The 23,900-nt window shown below is 44.0% G+C and overlaps 1 protein-coding gene across 1 annotated transcript in view; it reads left to right on the top strand.

Moving 5' to 3' along the window:
• Positions 1 to 23,900, top strand: part of ZPBP (zona pellucida binding protein) — a 787,854-nt gene that overhangs the window by 327,927 nt on the left and 436,027 nt on the right. The window contains exon 5 of the mRNA XM_078685833.1: positions 7,237 to 7,455. Coding sequence (XP_078541959.1) covers positions 7,237 to 7,455 — 219 coding nt within the window. The remainder of the gene's footprint in view (positions 1 to 7,236; positions 7,456 to 23,900) is intronic.

Below are 23,900 nucleotides of genomic sequence, written 5' to 3'. Positions count from 1 at the left end.
AGATCCCTTACTTAGGGAACCAGAGCGTCCCTGCAATTTCTCAGTATGGCGCCTCCATGACAAATAATTTTGTTAGCTGGAATGTTTGGGTCCATAACAACATGCCTACCTCAAGAGAAGGGGAACACATATTGCCCTCCTGCAGGAAACCCATTTCACGCTCACTGAGAGGGAGGCACTACACAAAAGATCGCGGGATCGGGTAAATGCCAAGGCTTATTTGGCTTTTTACAAGGGGGTTGTGCTGTGGATGCGACCAGGGGTGCCCTTCCAAAAAACAAATGCACTGATCGGTCACATCTGCCACTGGCTGATTCCCTGGTTCATTGTTTAGCCTGTATGTTTCTAGATTGCCAACAGGGATGGGGTTTAGTGGATTCTTGGGGGCGACTACAACCTATGGAAAAGGATTTCTCCTGCTGTGGTATGCACAAACTCCACATCCAACTTGATAGTTTCCTGTACTCCCCTGGGGTTGTACGCAATGTAGAATATCTCTGTTGAATGGTCCCGGATCACAGCCTAATGTTACTGTCCCTGGACTTGGATAGAGAGCGTCCCCACATACCTGCCTGAAGACTTAGTGTCAAGGCATTGGCAGACCCTGTGTTCCAACACACTATTGGTGAAGCCCTACGGGATTACTTTGTAGACAATGCTCCCACTACTGCCTCACTCCTGATTGAGTGGAATGTGTTTAAGGAAGTCATTAGGGGATGCTGTTTAGCTGAAGTGGGAGGGGTGCGGTGCACACAAGTTCGGAATGTTAAAGTCCAGGAGTGAGCGATACATGACCTTGAGATGGCCAGACCTGGAAACCCAGGGTTAAAACAACCAATATGATAAGCATTGCTGCTTCGATTACTGAGAATACATGGTCTGCGCAAACACAGAGCGCGATAAGGCTCACTAACCCCATGTCAAGGGGCTCTTTAATACTAGAAGTGGAATCAGACACTGGTGAGTGCGTCTATACCCAGGACAGTGTTAATGTTAGGTTTGAGGAGTTCTATATGTTCTTGACAAGCCCCCACCTGTCCTGCCCCCTCTGATCCTTGCCGAGTTCCTGGACCAGTGGCCCTGGTGACTTTCACACAAGTTGATGAGCTCGGCAGTTCTATCACACTTCAATGAATATGGGCTGCAGTCAGAGCCATGGCACGAGTCAAAGTCCTGAGAGCAGATGGCCTGCTGATTGTGTTTTACCCTGCATAAGTGGAGGAATAAGTGCCAAAACTAGTCCCCCCTCTATGCTGTGGTCTTAGTGGTAGGCTATTTACCGCAATTCTCCTGTGAAGCCTTGGTAATCCCTCTTTTTGAGCCGGGCAGCCTTCCCTCCCCATGACGTTAGGGCCTACCTCCCCCTGTTCATGCTTAATATGGACTATAAAATACTTTGTCGGATTTTAGGTAGTCGCCTTCTACCCCACATGCCCAAATTGATCCATGTTGACCAAGCAGGATTTATATTGGGACATAATACTGCAATTAACATCCATAGACTACTCACCCTTCTGAGGGCCAACTTCTTAGACAAGCGCGGAGCAGCGGTTGTGGCGATAGACATCGAGAAAGCCTTCAACAGTTTAAGGTGGGATTTCCTCTATCCAGTGATTTTGAAGATGGGCATGGGATCTGGTTTTGTTCAGTGGACCAGGCTTCTCTACTCAGGACCTTTGGCTTGTTTATGTACCAGTAGATTGATATCGGACTCCTATAAAGTGAGGCGGGGGACGAGTCAGGGGTGCCCTTTTTATCTATTGCTGTTTGCTATTGTAATGGAACCTCTAGCCTACAGTGCACATTCTGAGCATCCTATAGAGTGGAAGAGGTGTGGCGCAGCGGCCAGGGTGCCTGACTCTGGACCACGGGGTTCGCGGTTTGATCCCCGGTGCCGGCGGCAGGTCAGCCCGGCACCATGTGACTCTAGGCATTATTATTGCCTGGCTACTTGGTTGAATGCGAATTCCAATATCCTGAGGGTTTTATCAGATATTGTGATGTGAAGCTGAGAGGCATCCTGGCTGGCGCACCCCTCTTCCCCCCTGAACTGAAGTTATGTGTTGAATGCATGCATGTTAGATGTTCTTTCACTGGTTTGGATGAGGGGTCATTCTCTTCTTAATCTGGATCATGGGGAGTTGGGTTATCTGTTGTAGTTTTTATGTTGGGATGCCTCACCTTTATCCCCTGGATACCACCACTGTGGCTCTGGGCCCCTTTCGTGACCAAGGGATGAGATCCCTTACTTAGGGAACCAGAGCGTCCCTGCAATTTCTCAGTATGGCGCCTCCATGACAAATAATTTTGTTAGCTGGAATGTTTGGGTCCATAACAACATGCCTACCTCAAGAGAAGGGGAACACATATTGCCCTCCTGCAGGAAACCCATTTCACGCTCACTGAGAGGGAGGCACTACACAAAAGATCGCGGGATCGGGTAAATGCCAAGGCTTATTTGGCTTTTTACAAGGGGGTTGTGCTGTGGATGCGACCAGGGGTGCCCTTCCAAAAAACAAATGCACTGATCGGTCACATCTGCCACTGGCTGATTCCCTGGTTCATTGTTTAGCCTGTATGTTTCTAGATTGCCAACAGGGATGGGGTTTAGTGGATTCTTGGGGGCGACTACAACCTATGGAAAAGGATTTCTCCTGCTGTGGTATGCACAAACTCCACATCCAACTTGATAGTTTCCTGTACTCCCCTGGGGTTGTACGCAATGTAGAATATCTCTGTTGAATGGTCCCGGATCACAGCCTAATGTTACTGTCCCTGGACTTGGATAGAGAGCGTCCCCACATACCTGCCTGAAGACTTAGTGTCAAGGCATTGGCAGACCCTGTGTTCCAACACACTATTGGTGAAGCCCTACGGGATTACTTTGTAGACAATGCTCCCACTACTGCCTCACTCCTGATTGAGTGGAATGTGTTTAAGGAAGTCATTAGGGGATGCTGTTTAGCTGAAGTGGGAGGGGTGCGGTGCACACAAGTTCGGAATGTTAAAGTCCAGGAGTGAGCGATACATGACCTTGAGATGGCCAGACCTGGAAACCCAGGGTTAAAACAACCAATATGATAAGCATTGCTGCTTCGATTACTGAGAATACATGGTCTGCGCAAACACAGAGCGCGATAAGGCTCACTAACCCCATGTCAAGGGGCTCTTTAATACTAGAAGTGGAATCAGACACTGGTGAGTGCGTCTATACCCAGGACAGTGTTAATGTTAGGTTTGAGGAGTTCTATATGTTCTTGACAAGCCCCCACCTGTCCTGCCCCCTCTGATCCTTGCCGAGTTCCTGGACCAGTGGCCCTGGTGACTTTCACACAAGTTGATGAGCTCGGCAGTTCTATCACACTTCAATGAATATGGGCTGCAGTCAGAGCCATGGCACGAGTCAAAGTCCTGAGAGCAGATGGCCTGCTGATTGTGTTTTACCCTGCATAAGTGGAGGAATAAGTGCCAAAACTAGTCCCCCCTCTATGCTGTGGTCTTAGTGGTAGGCTATTTACCGCAATTCTCCTGTGAAGCCTTGGTAATCCCTCTTTTTGAGCCGGGCAGCCTTCCCTCCCCATGACGTTAGGGCCTACCTCCCCCTGTTCATGCTTAATATGGACTATAAAATACTTTGTCGGATTTTAGGTAGTCGCCTTCTACCCCACATGCCCAAATTGATCCATGTTGACCAAGCAGGATTTATATTGGGACATAATACTGCAATTAACATCCATAGACTACTCACCCTTCTGAGGGCCAACTTCTTAGACAAGCGCGGAGCAGCGGTTGTGGCGATAGACATCGAGAAAGCCTTCAACAGTTTAAGGTGGGATTTCCTCTATCCAGTGATTTTGAAGATGGGCATGGGATCTGGTTTTGTTCAGTGGACCAGGCTTCTCTACTCAGGACCTTTGGCTTGTTTATGTACCAGTAGATTGATATCGGACTCCTATAAAGTGAGGCGGGGGACGAGTCAGGGGTGCCCTTTTTATCTATTGCTGTTTGCTATTGTAATGGAACCTCTAGCCTACAGTGCACATTCTGAGCATCCTATAGAGTGGAAGAGGTGTGGCGCAGCGGCCAGGGTGCCTGACTCTGGACCACGGGGTTCGCGGTTTGATCCCCGGTGCCGGCGGCAGGTCAGCCCGGCACCATGTGACTCTAGGCAATAGCTCGCTTAATCTTCCCGAGGGCCCCCAGTGCCGGAAACCACTTCAGAGGTAGCTGTGCGCTTTACAAATTCAAGGTTATTATTATTGAGGATTGGAACTACAGGGTATGTCATACTATACTGCCTTGTATGCGAACGATATGCTCCTGTTTCTAAGGGAGGTGGGCGAGGATCTACCAAGAGCGTTAGAGCTACTGGAGCACTTCATAAGGGTACCAGGCCTGTGAATTAACTGACAGAAATCCCATCTGTTCCCACTCAGTGGTGACGTGCCCCAACCCCGAGACCTGTGCGTACTTTCAAAGGAAAGTAACTGCCTGAATAATCTAAGGGCCTGAATTAGATCTCGGTGGACGGGTTACTGCTTCACAACAGTGACGGATATCCTGTCCACCGAAATGTGGATCCCATTATATTCTATGGGATTTATATTTTGGAGGACGTGATATTCGTCACCGTTGTGAGAGTAACCCGTCTGCCGAGATCTATATCAGCCCTAAGTGTCAAGATCTTTCATGATCTGTGAGACCTCGTAGACAGAAATATAGGTGCTGCCATCAGGGCTCACCATAATAGCGTGTCATTTTGGGAAACTGTGCTGCTGTCAGTGGCTGTGTTCAAAATGGTGGCATGCTTGCTTCTTCTCGGCAATGCCCCCCTTGTTCCCCGTCGAATATTTCGAAAACTTGAATCACTGATGATGGACCTGGATTGGGGGACAGGCAGGCTTAGAGTAGCGATGTCCAAGTTACAGTGCCCAGAGACGGAAGGAGGCCTGGCACCCCAGACCTGGAGGCCTACTGCTTAGCAGCGCAGATACAGTGGTTCAACCTGTGGATCCATGATAGGATGAGCCCTAGAGAGGAGGCTGCTTGCTCTGTACCAGGCTCAGGTCCTCTTAAATCCTAGCCAATCTCACTGAGAGGGCATCAAGGAATTACTGGTTGTCCGGCGATGCTGGCAGCATTGCCTCTAGCATACTCATACCTGCGTGCCACACTCGCCGGAATTTTAAAGGCACACTATGGAGTGACCTGTTCAGAGACGAAGTACTTCTCCTCTTTGAAGACCTATCCGCAGATTTGGAGCTGCCCGGGGCCAATTATTATTACACCGGGTAGTAAAAGCGACAGGAGCTGCTGAACCCCCTACTCTGGATGGTTTGCATTACGACTGGTCGCACCAAGACAGTTATGTGCTTGTATCAGGCTTTGAGGGCTGAAATTATTACACCATTAATAGAGCTGTGAGAGAAATAGGAAGGGGACTTAACACTCCCAATTATAGGTGCCTAATAGGCCTTAGTTCTTGCGAACACCTATACAATATCTAGAAGTGTCAGATTCAAATGAATCAATTTCTACTTCTTACAGAGGGCCTTTCTCACTCCTGGTAAAATCAAAACGTTTTACCGAATGGCTAAGGTGACCTGGCTTAGGTGTGGTGAACATGGGGCTGAATTGGTTCATATGGTACGGGACTGCATCCCTCTGATTGAATTTTGGGAAGAGGTGGTCCACTGCATCAACAAAGTTAACCAATGGGCAATCCCTGTACCCCTGTGGCCTGCTTGCTCGGGGTTCCCGTGCCCAAATACATTTAAAACTACTACTAGGTTTGTTGACCTGGCACTTATCCTCAAGAAACGGAACTAATCATGCACTGAAAGGCCACCAGAGACCCTAGACTGTCCAAATGGAAAGACAGCCTTGTTAAATGGGCAGGATTGGAAGGTGCCAAATTACTGAGGTAGATGAGGAAAGGGTGCGGATCAATTGATAGAGCCCGGGCTTAGGATCCTCTAGTATACTGCCTTAAGGAACCCAAGCCAGACTGGTCCCCACCCCCTGAAGATGACCCAGATAGGGACCATGTTTAAGACTACTCGTTCCCTGAGCAGTGCATACTCTGTGAGCATTAGCTTGTGGGGTAGAGCTAAACTAACACTGTGTATATGTGATAATTCAGTCTGAAAGAAAGGAAAACAAATAATAAATATAAAAGGGCAGGGGCTTGAGTGAGTTAGGTTGGAGGGAGGTTCTATAAGAAGAATGAAGGGCTCAGTAGTACAATACACTGTTCATTGCTTCAACTTTCTATTGTTTCTTACTTGCAGCCTGTCCATGATTATTGTAGGGAGTGTATGGACAAGACTATTCTTACTGTATTGAGCCCATGGTGGGTTGTTTGTTTTGATAGCAATGCGATTTTTATTTACCAAAAAAAAAAAAAAAACTCTGGAAGTTGGGATAAGGTTGGGGTAATGGATGGCGTAAGGGAAAATGTTGTACTTTGAGTTGGAGTAAGTGTCATTGGTCAAATTGGAGTAGTGGAAGGGATTATTTTGAGACTTTAGGTTACGGTTAGCATGATTAAAGGTATAGACTAAGACCACCCTGTAAAACAGCATAGATAGCATTGTGTGACTTGAAAAAGTTACGGTTAGGGATAATGTTGAGGTAACAGTAAGATGTTACGCTAATGGTTAACATAGGCATTTGTACAATTCGTAATTATAGTGCTAACATTTCAACATTATTACCTCTTCAATTGTGTTTTTTACCTACCTGTTGGCACTACTTTTTTCTCCACTCTTTTACCTCTAGTTGTTTTAAAGGTACTTTTTGTGTATTTTTTTGGTTTGTTACAGTCCTACAACCTCCAATCAGTAATATTTCCCCGCAGGAACTGCAGAGCTTTAGGAAAGTGAAAGTTCCTTTCTCGTAGTGACTATTTTGCTCTTACCCTGTAAACTCACTTGCATTGAAAATGTCCTCTCCTCATCCTTGGTAAATCAAGTATCCTGCTAGTACTTAATGGAACGTTTTGTAAAGACCACAAAGAAAAACATCCAGGGGTGCAAGCAGGGAAGGTTTATTTTTTCTTTCAATATATATTCTTCCCTAACTACATCTCAAAATCGACATTTATTTTTCGAAACCCTACAATTTCATTCCTAAAAAACATAACGTCTGCCTTATATTTCTTGACTAATTGAGACTGTTATATTTCTTGCCTGAAATGAACCTGTAAAATTGAATATCTTTTTCTCTTGCCTGCAGCTTATACAGAGCCCAACTTTTATTATGAGTTTTCAGTGCGGTATCATGCAGCCCCCTGCCAAAGTGCCTACAATATGTCTTTTGAGAAGAAGTTACTTGAACTGCTGAAAAAGTTAATTGCAGAATTAACATGTGAAATTATCCTGCTTAAAGCTGAATGTCATCACATTAAAATGCAAAGAGCTGGTCTACAAAATGAAGTGTTCTTTCTGTTTTCAGGTAAACTCTTGCTTTCATATTCGGTTATAAACAATTTCACTTCTGGCTAACTATATCTTGGTAGTTCATAGTAGGACAGCCTATTTCAACATCTTGTTAAACTATTTTCTGGATTAGATGTAGTAAGGGGGTCTGTTGTTTTGTGAAAAGTGTATCATTTGAACAAATTAGAATTATGCAATAGAAAGAGAGGATTTAGTCTGGTTGGGAAGGAGACAGTGAGTGAATTCATGATCTTTTGCAATGGTTGTTATAGGGTCCCCTGATTAACATCTACATGGGCTACTCTGAAGGCAATTGGGGTTTGAGAATGGAACACTTAGTAGATAAGGTCCATCCCGACTTAAGTCATTGAGAGAGCTCATAAAGAAATGACAAAGGTAAACTGTAGGGTGCATGTTAAAGGTTAAAGGTTTCTTAGTTCACAGTGGGAAAGTGAAGGGCAATTGTTTGTTTTTAGTAGTGATCTCTTTTACAAACATTTAAAAAAAAAATATATATATATATTTATTCCTACAAAATAAGAATAAGGGTCATCACTTTAGTATACACGACATGGTATCCCCTGCTAATACATCAGCACCCCACAATAGTTAATGAAAACATTCTGTTGTTCATTATGCATAATAGATCGCACTAGGACTATTTTGATCATTCACTCATTTATTGCTAAACCGTTCCAGTATGTTAAGGTATTACTACCTCACATTTGATTCCTCCCCCAGATCCCTAAGTGCGTTCAGTTTTACCTTCATGGCATGTGGCCCCACCCTGGCATGTGGCCCCTCTTGCCAGGGTGGTTAGATCTATTGGGCTGGAGGTGCTGTCCTATGCTGACGACACCCAAATTATGGTCTTTCTCACACAGCCCGTGAAAGATTCTGCCCGGAATTTCAGGAATTGCATGGAGGCTGTGTCTCAATGAATGATACAGAATTTCCTGAAATTAAACGGGGAGAAAAAGGAGGTGCTGATCTTTGGAGGCTGCCAGAAAATCTGGTCAAATGACTGGTGGCCGCCATCACTTGGGGACTGGCCGCCTCCCCGTCAGTTCGCTAAGAACTTAGGGGTGTTGATGGACTCTTCTCTTTCCTTTGACCGTCAGGTCAGCAGGACTGTTTCGACCTGCTGTGGCATCATTAGGATCCTTAGAAGGATGGCCCATTTTCTGTCCCCTGATGCCCGGAAACAGGCTACCGTGGCATTAGTCTCCTCAAGGCTGGACTATTGCAATGCCCTTTATGTGGGCCTTACCAAGAGTCTTATCCACCGTTTGCAAATGGTCCAGAATGCGGCGGCGAAGATGGTTCTCAACCTCCCCAGACTTGCCTCGGCCTCGACAGCTAGGAGAAATCTACATTGGCTCCCTATTCAGTCCAGGATTAAGTTTAAGATTCTCTGTCTTGCCCATGGGGCCTTCCATTGTATAGGCCCTGAGGGGATCAGGTATTTGGTTCAACCTTACGTACCTAGTCGATCTCTTCGCTCTTCCAACAAAAATCTTCTTGAAGTGACAAGGTTCGTGAGAGTGAAATGGGGAGGCAGAACGTTTTCCTCGGTTGCACCCAGGCTATGGAACTCTCTTCCCCCCGAACTCCTGGGGCAACCATCACTTGCTCTCTTCCGCAAGGCTTTAAAAACCTGGCTTTTCTCGGAAGCCTGTCGGCAATAATCTCCTTCAGTCGATTGCATCTCGTTTTTTGACCTTCCTATCGCCTTGATGCCCTTGGGCTAAGTTGTGCGGTAAAAGTCCCCCTTCATTCATACCTTCAGTGGTTCCTCCACACGACCAATCAAATTAAATCAGGGGTATTACTCAAACTTGGGTAGCAATGTGTCTGTCCCAATACCCGGCAATCAGCTTGGACGGGCCTCCTTTTTGCCTCTGTAAATGCCTAGGACTGTCAAAGGCCCTGTACACCATATTATTACAATATAGAAGACCCCATTTTATAAAACCAGATTGCTCCAAGTGAAAGATCCAAAAACTGAAAACCTCATATGCACTGCCTAATCTGAACATTTCTTAACTTGCAGCAAACAATAAGGACGAAAACCCATCTTTCAGTTTACCTCATACTGAAACCTGGAGAAAGTAACAGTTGTGTGTGGCCCTTTAGATCTTATGCCTGTTCATGATTGCAAACCTCACAATTCTCAAATCCCACTTTTAGCAACTGCAAAATGACATTTTACAATGTACAAAAGCACTTTTGTAGTCACAAACGTTTTTCTGACTCGTATAAGGACTTTTGTGGCCTTTTTGACAATATCAAATAGGACGGGGTAGGAAAGAAACATTCCTCTTTAATTTGTGATTTTAAAAAGTACGTATCAATAGTTTTTGACCCCCAATTGCTCTTGCAAACTATTACTCAGTTACTAAACCTTGAGTTGGAGTGGTAACTGATTTGCAAAAAGGAAACAGTCCGGTTAGAAATCGTGTCCGTGGGGGAGAGACAAATGGTCCAGGCAATCACTCCCTGTTCACCCTGATGCCTTCCCCAATGGGATTCATTCTTAGAGATCAGCATCTGCCCTTTTAGTGACTTGTCAAATTTGGGGATCACAGAGAACCTGGCCATGCGCACTCTACCCACTAGACCAGTTGCTCCTCTGGTCTCAAAAAAGAATAATGCAATTATAAACGTGTGGGGAGCGGTAGAGTATCAACCATTGTGACAAACTGTATATTATGTTTTTTTGCTATACGATCTATTTCAATTTGATTTTGTTTTACCAAACAAGAAGAATACATGTTTATTCAGGTTAAGAGGTATTACCTCGTTGGATGTGTTAAACACTATACCACTTCCCACACATTTATAATTGTTTCCTTTTAACTGACAAGGGCCTTCTTTAAAAGATATTTCCTATTTGGGAATGCAAATGCAGGAACGGTGGTCTGCTGTTCCTTGCAGATTTCCATTCCTACATTCACAGCCAATTACAATGGGCCACACATTGCTACCTGCCTAATTAATATTCATTAGGCAGGTCATTTTACAATTCAATGCTAGTGGACAATTTGTGATGTGACTTATTATTACATAGTTCGCATCAGAATAACACATTGGAACACCTATTGGCAAATTTCACAGATGTGCAAATTTCAAATTTTCCTTTACGAGTAGGTGAATATACACCAGCCCTTTCTGTAAATGGAAACCAAAGTTGGCAGCAGAGTTTGAAACATTATTATTTATCGGTGTAAATGTTTGTTATATCAGTTAAGGAAAATAGAAAAAGTTGCATATTTACATTTCTGTTGATCTGGTGATTGTGAACATTAGTGCAAATCTTTGTTTTTTAACGCAGTTTGTGTGAGGGTTGTTGTGGTAAAGCCATGAAAATGCTGCCAAGTATTTGCATGTTATGTAAGCTTTAGCTAAAAGCAGTATGCATTTTGCAACTTTTCACTTCCGCCAATATTAGATTGGCAATTAAATTGCAGCTGCCTCCATGCAGTGGTTTAAGGCAAGTTGAATGTTGGTTTCAGACCACATGTCTACTGTGCCGTTTACTAGCATTGTAAAGGGAATATGTTTCCAATGTTGCACCGTGGTTACCTCCTCATTCCTCCCTTGCTTGAATTAATCTCATTTTGCGGCAGTCCAGCCTCCACAGACAACAAGCACCACGCAGTCCTTGGTTTAAAAGTACCCCTCCTCCATCCTGTTTTGTCTCATGGAGACACACGTCGTCAGCTATGTGCAAAGCTGCCTCTGCTTCTTCAGTTTTAGGATTTTAAAGGTTAATTTTTCTGGGCAGGGAGAGGTCAGACACTGCTGAGCATGCCTACTTTTTCTCAAGAATACCTTTTGCTGGTTTTCCAGCCTGCGCAACTGCTTTAGTAAAGCGGGGCTGGCAAGAGCGTTCAATGACTGCATCGGACCACCTATCAAGTGTTGGAGCTATTCTTCTCGGTCAGGAATGGCAGATTCAGTGCAACTTGGAGCGGGCTGCTACCAGAGGAGCTGTAATGTTGTCTGGGGGATCAGGCCTGATTGATGGGATGCCCCCAGGACTCTATCACCAATATTTATTATCTTATTGTTGAGTTTATTTCAGTGAGTATTGGCGAATGAGTAGTTCATGTTTCATTGGTGGTAACATGTTCCTCTGGGCTCTCATTGGAGGACAATTGATGGGGAATTTTATTATCTTTATTGTATTTCTTTATTTATTATCTTGACAGACAATGGAAGGCAAGAGAGACGCTAAGAGTAGGCTTGTGTCTACTTCCCCTAAGGAGGATTCTAAAAAGCAAAGTCTAAATTAAAACTGTAGTTATAGAATCCAAGCACACCAGTTTGTGATCTCGGAATCTTCTCAGTTTTTGATGCAAAAGCCTCCAGTACCTCTTCATTGTGTAAGAACATTAGGAGGGTTGGAACATTAAATTAGAGAAAATCAGTGATTCCCTCCATTCTTTACCTTTGATAATGCAGAAGGTCAGGTTCCACAGTATGATCAACCTTCTTCTTTGGCTATGCCCATGCTAAGAAGATTAAGGAACTTATCTTGGGGAAGTGGAAGGAGGTAGAATGTGTTAACATCTCCAGGTTTCTACTCAAGCTTTAATCCATTGAGGAATTGAAGGATGTGCTTCCTGACATTTTGAAGGTAGATGCGATATTCGCCATGCTTACGGGGTGCGCTGTTTTTAATCCTGAAGACTGTTTACTGAGGACACGATGATAGATAGTGCTCTGAAGAGAGCTTTTGTTGCTGATAATTTATGCTTCAAACCTGGTACGCACTCTGCCTATGCTGCACAGTCTGTTGTTAAAGACTTTTAACATCGAGTGATAGCAATTCAGGAGGGCAATGATCTGCTCTGACCTTCTGGTTCATATGGAACAAGAAGTGAAGATTGTGTCTGATGTTTCCTCAGATGTATTGAGATCAACTGTGGCAGAAAGTTTGGCTGGTTGGTAAGAAGGAATCTTTGGGTGAGAGATTGGAAAGTGGTTGCATCTGAGAAATCTCCCTGTAAAAGATTTTTTTTTGATCGGAAGACATTTGGGGCTAGATGAATTCTGTGAATACTAAGACGCTTAAAGTCCAAAAGCATGACCTGCCCTATAAAATGAAATCTTCTGGTTCCTATGAATCATGGGGTGAATATTCTTATGAGTCTCCCAAGAATGACTCAGTCTTATTCCTCTTATAGAAAGACATTTTAATCCCAAAAATATAGTGGGAAAACCAACCCTGCAAAACAGACTGGGGGCTCTAGATTGAAGTCCTGATTCCCCTCTCTCATTCGACTTAGATGTGCTAAACAGAGGGATCCGGTACTTTCTCCAGGATTGGGAAGAAACATACCGTTTATCAGTGGGTCTCGAATATTATCAGGAGAGGTTGTCATATAGACTCATTGGAATGTCCTGCATGCTGTGGGCCCACCCATGCTTGTTTTCCCTGAGATTTGGTCAAGTACACAGCCCTGTGGAAAGACTTTCATGCTTTATGTGACACTTAGGAGATTGTATCAGGTCTTCAGGATCTTATATACCTTTATTAGACTTAAAACAGGTACATTCCTGGTTTTGGAGAGTTCACTTCAAAGCATTAGACAATCAGGATTAAATCACTACTATAAACTTCAAGATGCTTACTTTTGCCTTCTGACCTGCACCGAGTAAATCAAGTTTTTGCGGTTTGCAGTGGACAACCTCCATTTTCAGTTCATGCTCGTGCCTTTTAGACTCAAATCTGATGCAATGGTCTTCACAAACGAGCTAGCACTTCTAGTTGCATTAATTAATCAGACAGGAGTCTTCCTTCACCCTTACTGGGATGATTGGCCGATCCACTGTTCATCTGGGGTTCTTTTGGGCCACCAGGCAGTATAATATATTTTTGGGGAACTGGGAGATCTCACATCTGGTTCCTTGTCAGGACCAACACTTAATTGAAGCAAGATTTAGAATGGATGTGGGTCTGATAACACAGCCATAGGACTGAACTGTCAAACATTAGTCTCACACCTTGAATCTCCTATCCCACTGCACTCCAACTGCGGCTTTATGGTTACTGACTCAACTGCACGTGGCAGGGACTTATTTGTTTTGTACACTGTGGCAGATTTAATCTCCACAAGGTTATGAGATATATCCCACACTCTTGGAACCTGGTATTTCAGGATCTTTCTCTACAGATCCCTGTGTCCCGTTCAGTCCAACAGGATTTGGCTTGGTGGTTGGTTTTTCACAATATGTTCAAAGGGGTTCTTCTGTCTCATCCCTTACTGGATGTAATTACAACAGGAACCAGCCTAACTAGTTGGGAGCATTACTGGGATCTCATCAGTATCAGTCGCTTTGGCGTCTTTTTCAGTGTCTCTGATCCTCTAATTGAAGGTAGCTGATGACCTTCCACCTTGCTCTGATGCCTTTCTCCCACTTTCTGAGGCTGAAAGACAGCATGAACATGACGTGATATGCCAACAAAAAGGGGAGACAAGATCATTGGCTCCTTCCAAGATCTCTGATCAGATTTTTGTTTGTGCAGAATTGAATGTAGTTTCACATTTTGAACTCCATATCCAGTGGATCAGCAACACTGTTGTGGACAACCTGTGCAGGGTCATTCTGGCCTCTCAGGAGATTTTGCCTGCATCCTTGGATTCTCAAGTATTCAAGGAATGGAGTCAACCATTTGTTAATCTGCTTGCTTCTCCTCTCATTTCACAGGTGGAGACGTTGTGTTCAAGAGTGAGAGAAGAGGAGAAGAGGGTGTCTGGGGGGTGGAGGATCTGTCTAAGCAGTGGTCTTGGGTTCTTCTTTATGCCTTCCCTTCTTTTTCCCTAATCCTCAGGTTTTTGTCAGAGTGAGGAGAGAGAAGCCATCAGTGATTTCTTAGATCAAGCATGGCCCTACTTTTGTTGGTTTCCTCTCCTGATAGCAATGAAAGTCTCTTGTGACCTCCTATTCCCAACAGCTCTTTCTACTTTGTTTTTTTATAGTTTGCGACAGAAAACCCTGTTAAAGTTCAGATTAGCAGCCTGGAGATAGAAATGTTATGTTTAAAGAGTAAGGGTCTATCTGCCTCTTTAGCTTCTACTCTCAGGCATCTAGGAGGGCATTCATTATGCCATCTTATGCCTGGCATTAGAATTTGTGGTGTGTCTCAAACCATTTTGATACTCAAATAGAGGGTTTAGCTTTACATTCTCTCTTTCCTTCTGGATGGGGTTTACCTGGGTCTTAAAGTGTCCACATTGAAGATTCAATTGGCAGTGAATAGAATCTTTTGGAGCTCCTATGGAAATCTGTCAGATGAGGAGGGGTTAGTTTAATCTTTGTTCAGGGGTTTTTACTATTATCCACCCTATGGCTCCTCCTGTTCTTCCTGCGTAAGATCTTTTGCTGGTTTTGGCACCTTCTGTGCCTCTTGAATCTTTAAATATTAAAATCCTTAAATTGAAAATGTTTTTTTGTAGTAATAATAATATCCTCTAGAAGACTTGGGGATCCCTTTCTTGGAAATACCCATTCTGTAAGATCTTTGAGGATAGAGTAATTTTTCCACTTGGTCCTTCCTTTGTGCCCAAGTCTGATTCGACCTTTCATATAGAGCAGGAGATGATAGTGACCAATTCTTTCCGTTTCTGCCATCAGTGGAAGTAGTTAGACGCCACCACCTTGATGTAGAAGGAACTTTTCACATTTATCTTGGGAGGGTTTCTTCGTTTAGCACTTTGGATTTAATTTTTGTGAATTGTCGTCTAGCCGGTAGGGGTGGAAAGCCTTTAGATTCTTTTCTAAGTAGATGGATCAACTCTTAAATCTACTTAGTCTACAGAGCAGCTGACAACCTGTCATGTCTTGGGCTCAAGATAGGGTGACTAGGGGGTTGTTGGATACGCTTGCAGAAGGTTTGGGGACCTCTGTTGCTGAGATTTGCAGAGTGATCATCTGAGCTGATCCTTCTACTTTTGTGAATTATTATAGAATTATGCAGGTGTTGGCCATACAGGTTCCAGAGTCCTTTCTCTATGAAGGCAATAGGGAAGACTGTGTGCTTTGGATATGTAACATTAAAGGTTTAGTTTCTGCATGGAACATTAGCAGTTTTGGAAGTGCCTTGGTACATCTCAAAATGTGATGAATTCAAGTAATGGTGGAATAATGAGGCAATATTTCGATTACACATGGTAATTGCATTACTCTGGGCCCTCGTCCCTCACTTTAATTCATTAATTGCCTTCCTTCATCCCTTTCGTCTTGTGCTTTGTTCAAATAGGGCTGGTGGAGGAAAGAGGGTACTTTTAAACTAATGAATCCATGGTGATTAGTGACTTTGGAGTCAGGACTACCTCAAATTCTGATGAATTAAAGTGAGGAAGTAGGACTTAGAATAATGTGATTATCAGTAAGTAATTGAATCATTATAGCAAGTACACAGGAGACTCTCATGAGTCTAATATCTTATAAAAATGAAGCAGATTTTTTGTTTTATTTTGACACCAAAGCAAATGAGGTTTGATGCATATAACTGGAGTAATGGATTTTAGAAGAAAACATAAATCACAGCAATTCAGTTCTGCAAAACCTTTGCATTGTGATCAATGGGAAGAGGTGGTAATGAATTGCAGGTCAGGTTGCGTGTAACCCAAGGACGGTAACGGTGATGTGGGTCCTAGGACCATACAATGACATTCAGTTCAGTTTTACCTGGCTTGAGTAGCCTGGACGCAGGGTCGTCCTGGCTGCCCTTGGTGCTGAAGCAGGAGGCGCTTGAGAGTCGGTTATAACCCTTTCATGATGCTGGTGGGTAACAGAGTGCAAAAAGTCGACAATAAGGTCACTGCTTACATTAGATGAGGTTTTGCAATGTTCTCTCGAGGTGCAGTGCCGAGGAAAGGGGTGGTTGCCAAACTGGTGACCAAATAGCCTTGGCAGCGATAAAAACAGTGCAAAGATATTTCAATGTCTGAAACTTTGCGGAGGTTAGTACGACATTTCCCACAATGTACTGGGCAGTCTACTGCTGAGCAATCCCTGTGAGGGCCTGATGGCCAGTGATTCTTCGGATCCGGTTTGATATTTTTACGTGCGATTGCAGGGAACTAGAGCCACTAGAACTATCGTTAGTTAGTTCCTATGCCAGAGGGATCATAAACATAATTAGATGGGCATATAACCTGGCTCACGCAGACCCAGGAACACTCAGAGCACTGTTATAAATAGAGACACTGGAGCAAGACTATCGAAAGTATATATTTGGAAAAAACCTAAGTAATGCTTTTAAATTATCATCAGTCTCTCTAGAAATGTTAATATCTTGGACACCAGCCCAGCTGAAACTCTGCTTGAAGCACTTAACACTGAGGCTAAGCATGGAATTGGATATTCAACACTGCTCCAGGCTCTCAATGTACAAACAGTTAGCGGACACAATAGTTTTTAAAAAAACGCAACCATATATCTTTTTTAACCTAAATCATGGAGTAAGGCAAGCTATACTTCAAATACGGCTAGGAATATTACCGCTGAAATCATACACCTTTAAGTGGTCATTAAATCAAGGAGAGACGAATCTCTGTGACTTATGCAAAGGTGGGGTGCAAGATCTAGAACATGTTCTTTTTGTATGTCCTAGCGAGATCGTGGTAGCAGCTAGGAACAGACACATTACCCCGATCAAAACAAAATGTAATATAAACTCGGTCCAGATGTTGATTTCCCTCTCCAATGCTCCACCCAATGAATTTGTGTGTATTAACCTGTACAATTTTTGAAAGTCTTTTTTAAAATTATATTGATGTGATAATCTCTTTTAGCAAAAATTGAATTTGTATCGTGTATAAATTTGTTGTTCTCGTAAGAGAACTAAATCAAATAAAAAAATTATTGAATTTAATTGAATAGAGCCACTAGTCCATGGGAGTCTGGTGATGATTTTAGCTCTTAAGGGGTCTCTCTTTCTGGGGGACTGAACTTTGGTCCAGGACGAGCCGTGTTCGCGCAGTTACAGGAAGGTTGTGAGGATTATCCCACATTTGATTTCTGCAACTCCTGTTGTCGCAAACACAGGTCTCTTCATTTGTCCTTGTTGCAAGTCCGATCAAAACTGAGGTGCTGGTGTAAGGAGTAGTCCTTACATCTTGGATTTAGGGGCATTAGGTGTTTCGATGCAAATGGCCAATGAACTATTAGCCCCAGCTGCTAATCCACTCCTAAAGTGACCACATCCGTTGGTGTAGGCCACCTTTTCTACCCAGAAACCACTATTCTACCACTTTTAAAGTATTCCTTAGTCATACAGACCAGATATCCCACCCTAAAGGTGTGGCTAGCCTTCTGGCGGTGTACACCTCCTGAATACCTATTTTTTCTGCCTGCGCGGTTGTCAATGGGGCAGAGGGAGGGCTTTTTCCTCCTTTGGGCGACAGTCTGGTTGCATTTTACTGGCTGTGCAGCCTTTGAAGCTCACCACCTTGATGTGCCACTTTACTACCCAGTCTTTCTGGGAGGGCGTGTTATCTCCTTCCTGTCCAGGCCATTGATTCTGACTCCAGGGAGAGTTTACACATCCTTGGAGGGGGCCAGATTCCTATCTTGACGGAAGCAACGTTGGGCTGGCGGACAGAGCACATGAAAGGCTGGGGCAACCTGGTGGGCACTCTCTATGGTAGCCACTGGTTGCATGCCACATCGTCCCTGACATGCCATTCAAGTCCGGGGTGATAAGAAACGTTGTTTGATACGTAACATAACCTATTTAGGCTGTACCATAATGGAGCTGCCAACCTCTGATTTACCCGGGTGCCAGCCCATGGTAACCAATGGACCTTCTATCACTTATAGTGTCTTTTAAACATAAAGGTCACTTGATCTTACATGTCCACACCTTTAATATAATAGACCCTGACTCCTGGGCTTAGGTGGCCTTCCTTAGGGGCGACTGGCATATATTAAAAATTGTGGTTTGACTTTGCCATACATGGTAAGGGCAAATTTGGGTTCGAACAGTTTACAGTGCTCCTGCAGTCTGAAATGGCAGGCCTGATGTCAGTTGTTTACTTGGGTCACTCAGGATGGCAAAAACTGTGCTTCAGCCCTGGTGACCCCTTTAACACCTATGCCATAGATACCACTGGTCCCAGTACCAGGGACGTATATGGGGATTAAAGTCCTTTGGCAATTGGGGTTACCAATTCACAAATATCAGTTTTAGGGAGAGAGCACAGGCACTGGGGCATGTGCAGCAGGCTCAGGTGCACTTTCAGAGTCATAACCTTCTGCATTGGGGCAAAAAAGTGGGGGGATGGGCATTCAAAAAGGGCTCTTTCCTACAAAGAATATACATCTATCCTCCATAAAGTGTATTCAGTTCAGTTCAGTAAATCTTTATTTCGATGATCAAAGGTCACCATAAAAATACATTTATACAAAAGACATTATTTACATTTCCATTTCTGAACCGATCCACTTTAAAAAACAGTTTAAAAAGAATAAAAACAAATCACAATTCATGCATCATTATTCAGTCTCTAGTTTTTCTCAGTCTTGCTGTTACTTTCAAGAAATTTACAATAGAGCACAGGGTACGCATATCAGTAGCCTTTTGTAAAAAGATTAGGGCGGTCTTGGCTTGGCGGATTTTAGCCTCTTTTAAAATACCAACAAGGAATCTGCGACGGGGAGTTCGATAAAAAGGGCAGAGTAGTACAAAATGAAGGGTGTCCTGCGGAGACCTATTGTCGCAGCCGCAGGCACCCTTCTGCTCAATTGTCACCATAAAACCTGAAGGATAAGCTAAAATATGATGTAACAAATTGAGTCTAAAACGACAGAGTAAAAACCTATCTTGATGGTTGTACATTAAAAATAGATAGGGCTCCATGCCAGTTCCATTACTTACTAGGCGATGAGCCACCACTGATTTTTTTACTGAGTCAGAATTTGATCTTTGTGACTCAAATTTATCTAGGAGTTCTCTTTTGATTTGATATCTGCTTGTGGTGGTTATAGAGGTCGGGTCACTAAAGAGTAATGTCTGATCGATGGATTCTAATGTCTCTTTGATGTATTTCAGCCACGGAATTTGAATATGATTTTCTTTTTGCAAACAGTCGCTGACTATTTGCCTACTTAATTCCGCCTCCGGGTTCACCCATATCCTAAACCATGTTGTTATGGGTCTCACCTTCACCAGGTCCGAGATATATGGGATCCCCAGCTCAGTGTGTGTTATTCCTGCTGGGGTATCTTCAGAATCCTCCGTAAGAATTTATCTTCCTCCAGTTGCAGGAGCCTGACATCCCTAAAGCCCCAAACCTCTGCGCCGTATAGAGCTTTAGCAGTACTTACAGCTATGTATAAATTCATCACTTGCTCTGGAGACCACCGACCCAGTCTACGAGCAAAATTTAAAATTGCCCCATTTGCACAAACCAACTTTCTACATCTTTCCTCGATTAAAAGGTCGAACTTTATGTCCTTGTCAAACAGAAGGCCCAGGTAGGAAAAGGAGCTTACAGTTTCTAATTTGTGGGACCCTATTTTAAATACAAATTTCCTGCTGGGTTTCTTGCCTGTTACCATCACGTAGGATTTGCTCAGGTTCACAGAAAGATCTAATTTGTCCATGAAATCCACAAACCCATCTACTAGGTGTTGTAAGCTCAGGGCTGTGTGAGCAAGCAGGACCGCGTCATCCGCATACAGCAGAACCGGTATGTGACGCTTTCCTACTTTGGGACAGTCCACACCTAGGGCAACCAGACTTTTTTCCAAATCGTTAATATAAAGGGAGAACAGAAATGGTGCAAGGATACATCCCTGCCTCACTCCGCTAGTACACGGGAAGGGATCAGTACTCCCCCCCCGTGTTATAGCGGACCTTGGCAGTGGTGTTCCAATGCAACTCCTTGAGGATGTTATGTTATGTTATGTTATGTTATGTTATGTTATGTTATGTTATTTTATTTTATATAGCGCACAGATGCCGCAGCCAAGTGGCGTCCCGGTGCTTTAGAGATTGTGTAACACAACACAGTAGTGATGACCCAGAAAAAATGGGACTAAATTGTAGAAAATAGGAAGGTTTTTAGTGCCTTCCTAAAAGGGAGCAAGTCGGGGATGGAACGGAGAGGGGCAGGCAAAGAGTTCCAGAGAGCTGCCGCCAGCACTGAAAAAGACCGTCCACCCATTCTAGCTTTTTTGAAGCGTGGCACAATGGCAAGATTTAATCCAGCGGATCAAAGGGCTCTAGAGGGGACATAATGAAGGATAGTCTGCGAAAGAATGGGAGGGGAAGCTAATTTAAGAATTTTAAAAGTTAAGCAAAGAGCTTTAAACTTAATTCTTTGCCCCACAGGTAGCCAATGGAGATAGTTCGACGAGCAGAGACGAACTTCGGAAGTTAATGAGTCCAGGGTCAATTCCCAGGTTGCTCATCAACTCCCAGAGTTTACTCCTATTTACATTATCGAAGGCTGCTGCCAAGTCCATGAAGCCCATATAGAGCGTTCCTTTACTAACCCTTGTATATTTTTCAGCTAGAAGGTAGAGATTTAAGCATTGATCGCTTGTTGATTTGCCTGATCTGAACCCGTATTGGGTGCCTGCTATTATATTGTGCTCTTCAGTCCACAGCATCAGACGATTCAAAATCGCTCTACCCAGCAATTTCGCTGACACATCTATCAGCGATATTGGTCTATAGCATTGAGGATTGTCCCTACTACCTTTTTTAAAGATAGGGACAATCAATGCTGTAGACCAAGATCGCGGAAGACCAGATCTAATAGCAGCATTTAATACCCTGGTCATGATAGGGGCCCAGAGGTCTATATTGCTTAAGTAGAGGTCAGGTGGAGTGCCATCAGGCCCTGGTGCTTTATTTCGAGTTAGCCCTTTAATTGCTTGGGTGAATTCTTGAAGTGAAAATTCTACATCACCGGACCGAACTTCGTCCCAGCTCCCTTCAGGCACGATGTCACTTTCATGGTTATAAAGACTCTTGAAGTGTGCTACCCATTGTTCGGGAAGGATATTGTTACTAATCACCGGGGCGTTTCTATCTTGGAAACAGGGTCTGTTAACAATCCTCCAAAATTCATTGAAGTCTCTGTGTTCTCCAGCCTCCCTTAGGTCCGCCCAAACTTCAGCTTGAAGCGTAAGTTTCCTCTGCTTGACCTTTGCTTTGTATAGACTTCTGCATAAGGCTACTTCCTGTTTGTCCCTAGGTTGCTTTTTGAGACTTGATTTTAGCACTCTCAATGCCCTGGAACATTCGGAGTCAAACCAACGTGGCTGTGTTTCCGCTTTCTTTGGCCCATTTATTTTCAAGAGTTCACTGACCAGATTGGTTAGTGACTCAAACACAGAGACCAGCACCCCACCTTCTACTGAGAGGTCAAGACAGCCTTCTATCTGTTTTTTACCTTTTTTTACAAGGGTTCCGTAAAACTCCTCAGCGTTAATTTTGGCCCATCTAAGACGCCTCCCCTGATCCGTTGGTCGCAGCTCAGTGGTTGCTCGTTGACTACTAACAGGGCAGCGACTATATACTAATTCCATAGTCAACGGATTGTGATCGCTAAATGGGTTCCACTCTATTCTTGCCTCCTTAACCCTATCCTTTGCAAATGAGGATATCAACATAAAATCTATAATCAAATTGCATCCTCTTCCCTTAAACGTCGGTGTAAGATTGCCATCCCTCCCCGGGGCCACCAAATCTATTGTGTGCGATAAGGCATGGTTGCCTAGCAACCTCATGATGGTTTTTCCCTCCATGTTATGCTCAAGGTGAGGGCCACTCTCTATCAGGCATGAGGACCAGTCTGCTTTTACAGGGAGTAGTTTTGGGCGGAGATGACAATTTAAATCGCCCATGATCAGAACTACTGGTTCTCCACCTCCTTTCCGTTTTTTGGTTTCATAATAGAGTCTATCATCTAATTCGTGGATAACTGATTGATTCCCTTCACCTGTTCCTGAATTATAAATGTTGAATATTAGTAGCCTTAGCCCTTTGCCCTGGAATTCCGCCGCCTGCAAGGTGTGCGATGACCATGAGGTTGCTAGCCATGAGCCTTCTAGTTCTAAATTTACATATAAAGCAAGCCCTCCCTTGGCTCTACCAGATCTGCCTTCCAGCGCTGGTGTAAAAAAAACCTTGTAGCCCTCTATTTGGTAGGGAGACGGATCCACCGCCCAGGTCTCCTGAAAGGCTAGGACATGAAAGTCACGAATATTATTTTTCCATTCTACATTATCAAATTTCCCCGCCCCCGTATTCATTTTTCATGCTTGTTCATCATAAGAGTATATGAGCTTACAGAAACAATACATTTTACTGTAGTGCGATCTGAAATTACACATCCACAATGTTGGTATTCCTAGTTTAGGTCTGCTGATGCGTCATCTATTCACATCAGTTATTTGGATTTTGTTAGACCTGGCATCCTTGGCGTGTTTTCCCCCTATCTTTTTGCCTCTACCTCCTGTATTTTTGATGCTGTGCTGGATTTCATTTTTGCTGGTTTAGATGCTTTGGGCACCTTGCCACTGCTGATCAGTGTCAAAGTGCAAATGCTCCCTGTATAAATTGTTATTGTGATTGGTTATCCATGATTGGCATATTTGTATTACCAAGTCCCTAGTAAAGTGAACTGAGAGTGCAAGGGCTGGTGATTCAAATGCTACTAGTGGGCCTGCAGCACTGATTGTGCCACCCACATGAGTAGCTCTAAAATGGTGTCTCAGGCCTGCCACCGCAGTGCCGGTGTGCAGTCTTTGAACTGCCATGTCCTCCTGGTCTGTGTCCCCACTGACCAGGCCTAACCCTTCCCTTTCTGTGCACATTGGTCACCCCTATGTAAGGCCCAAGGTACCCCTTTGGGCAGGGTGCAGTATATGTGAAAGGTAGAGCATGTACCAGTGCAAGTGACATGCTCTGGTAGTGATATACAGCCATTTTCGTTTTTCACTATTGTAAGGCTATCTTGCCCCATAGGCTATCGTGGGGAATGCTGGCTTCAGTGGCTACCAGCATATCTTCCCATAGGAGCACGATAGGACATAAAAGTCTGGTATCCCTGAACTCAGAATTTAATAACACATCTTTTAGGAAAGGTTGTTTTTAAGTCCTGTGTTTGAGAACAGCACTTTTAGAAAGTTGCTGTTCTCTAGTCTAACCTTTCTGTGTGCCTTGGCCTGTTTGTGAATTGGCTGTCTGGTTTGTGAGTGACAGGGGCTGGGTGGCTCCCAGAGGCTGAGTGGGCCATCCCTGGGCTGAAGAGCCCCACCTGCATCTAGGGTGGTCGGAGGGGGTAGCACCTGGGCCTGAATAGGGCTGTGCCTGCCTTCCACAATGCTGGCTCCACCTCCTGCTGGTCGGCTGACGACCCTGCCCCACTCTCTGAAAGGAAAGGAGAGGCCAGGAAAACAAAGTGCTCAAGGAACACCCAGAACTGGTTC

Source organism: Lissotriton helveticus, chromosome 4_1, assembly GCF_964261635.1.
Source record: "Lissotriton helveticus chromosome 4_1, aLisHel1.1, whole genome shotgun sequence".
Taxonomy (NCBI): domain Eukaryota; kingdom Metazoa; phylum Chordata; class Amphibia; order Caudata; family Salamandridae; genus Lissotriton; species Lissotriton helveticus.
Note: the sequence above shows the minus strand (reverse complement) of the source record. Positions and strands in the feature narration are given on the sequence as shown.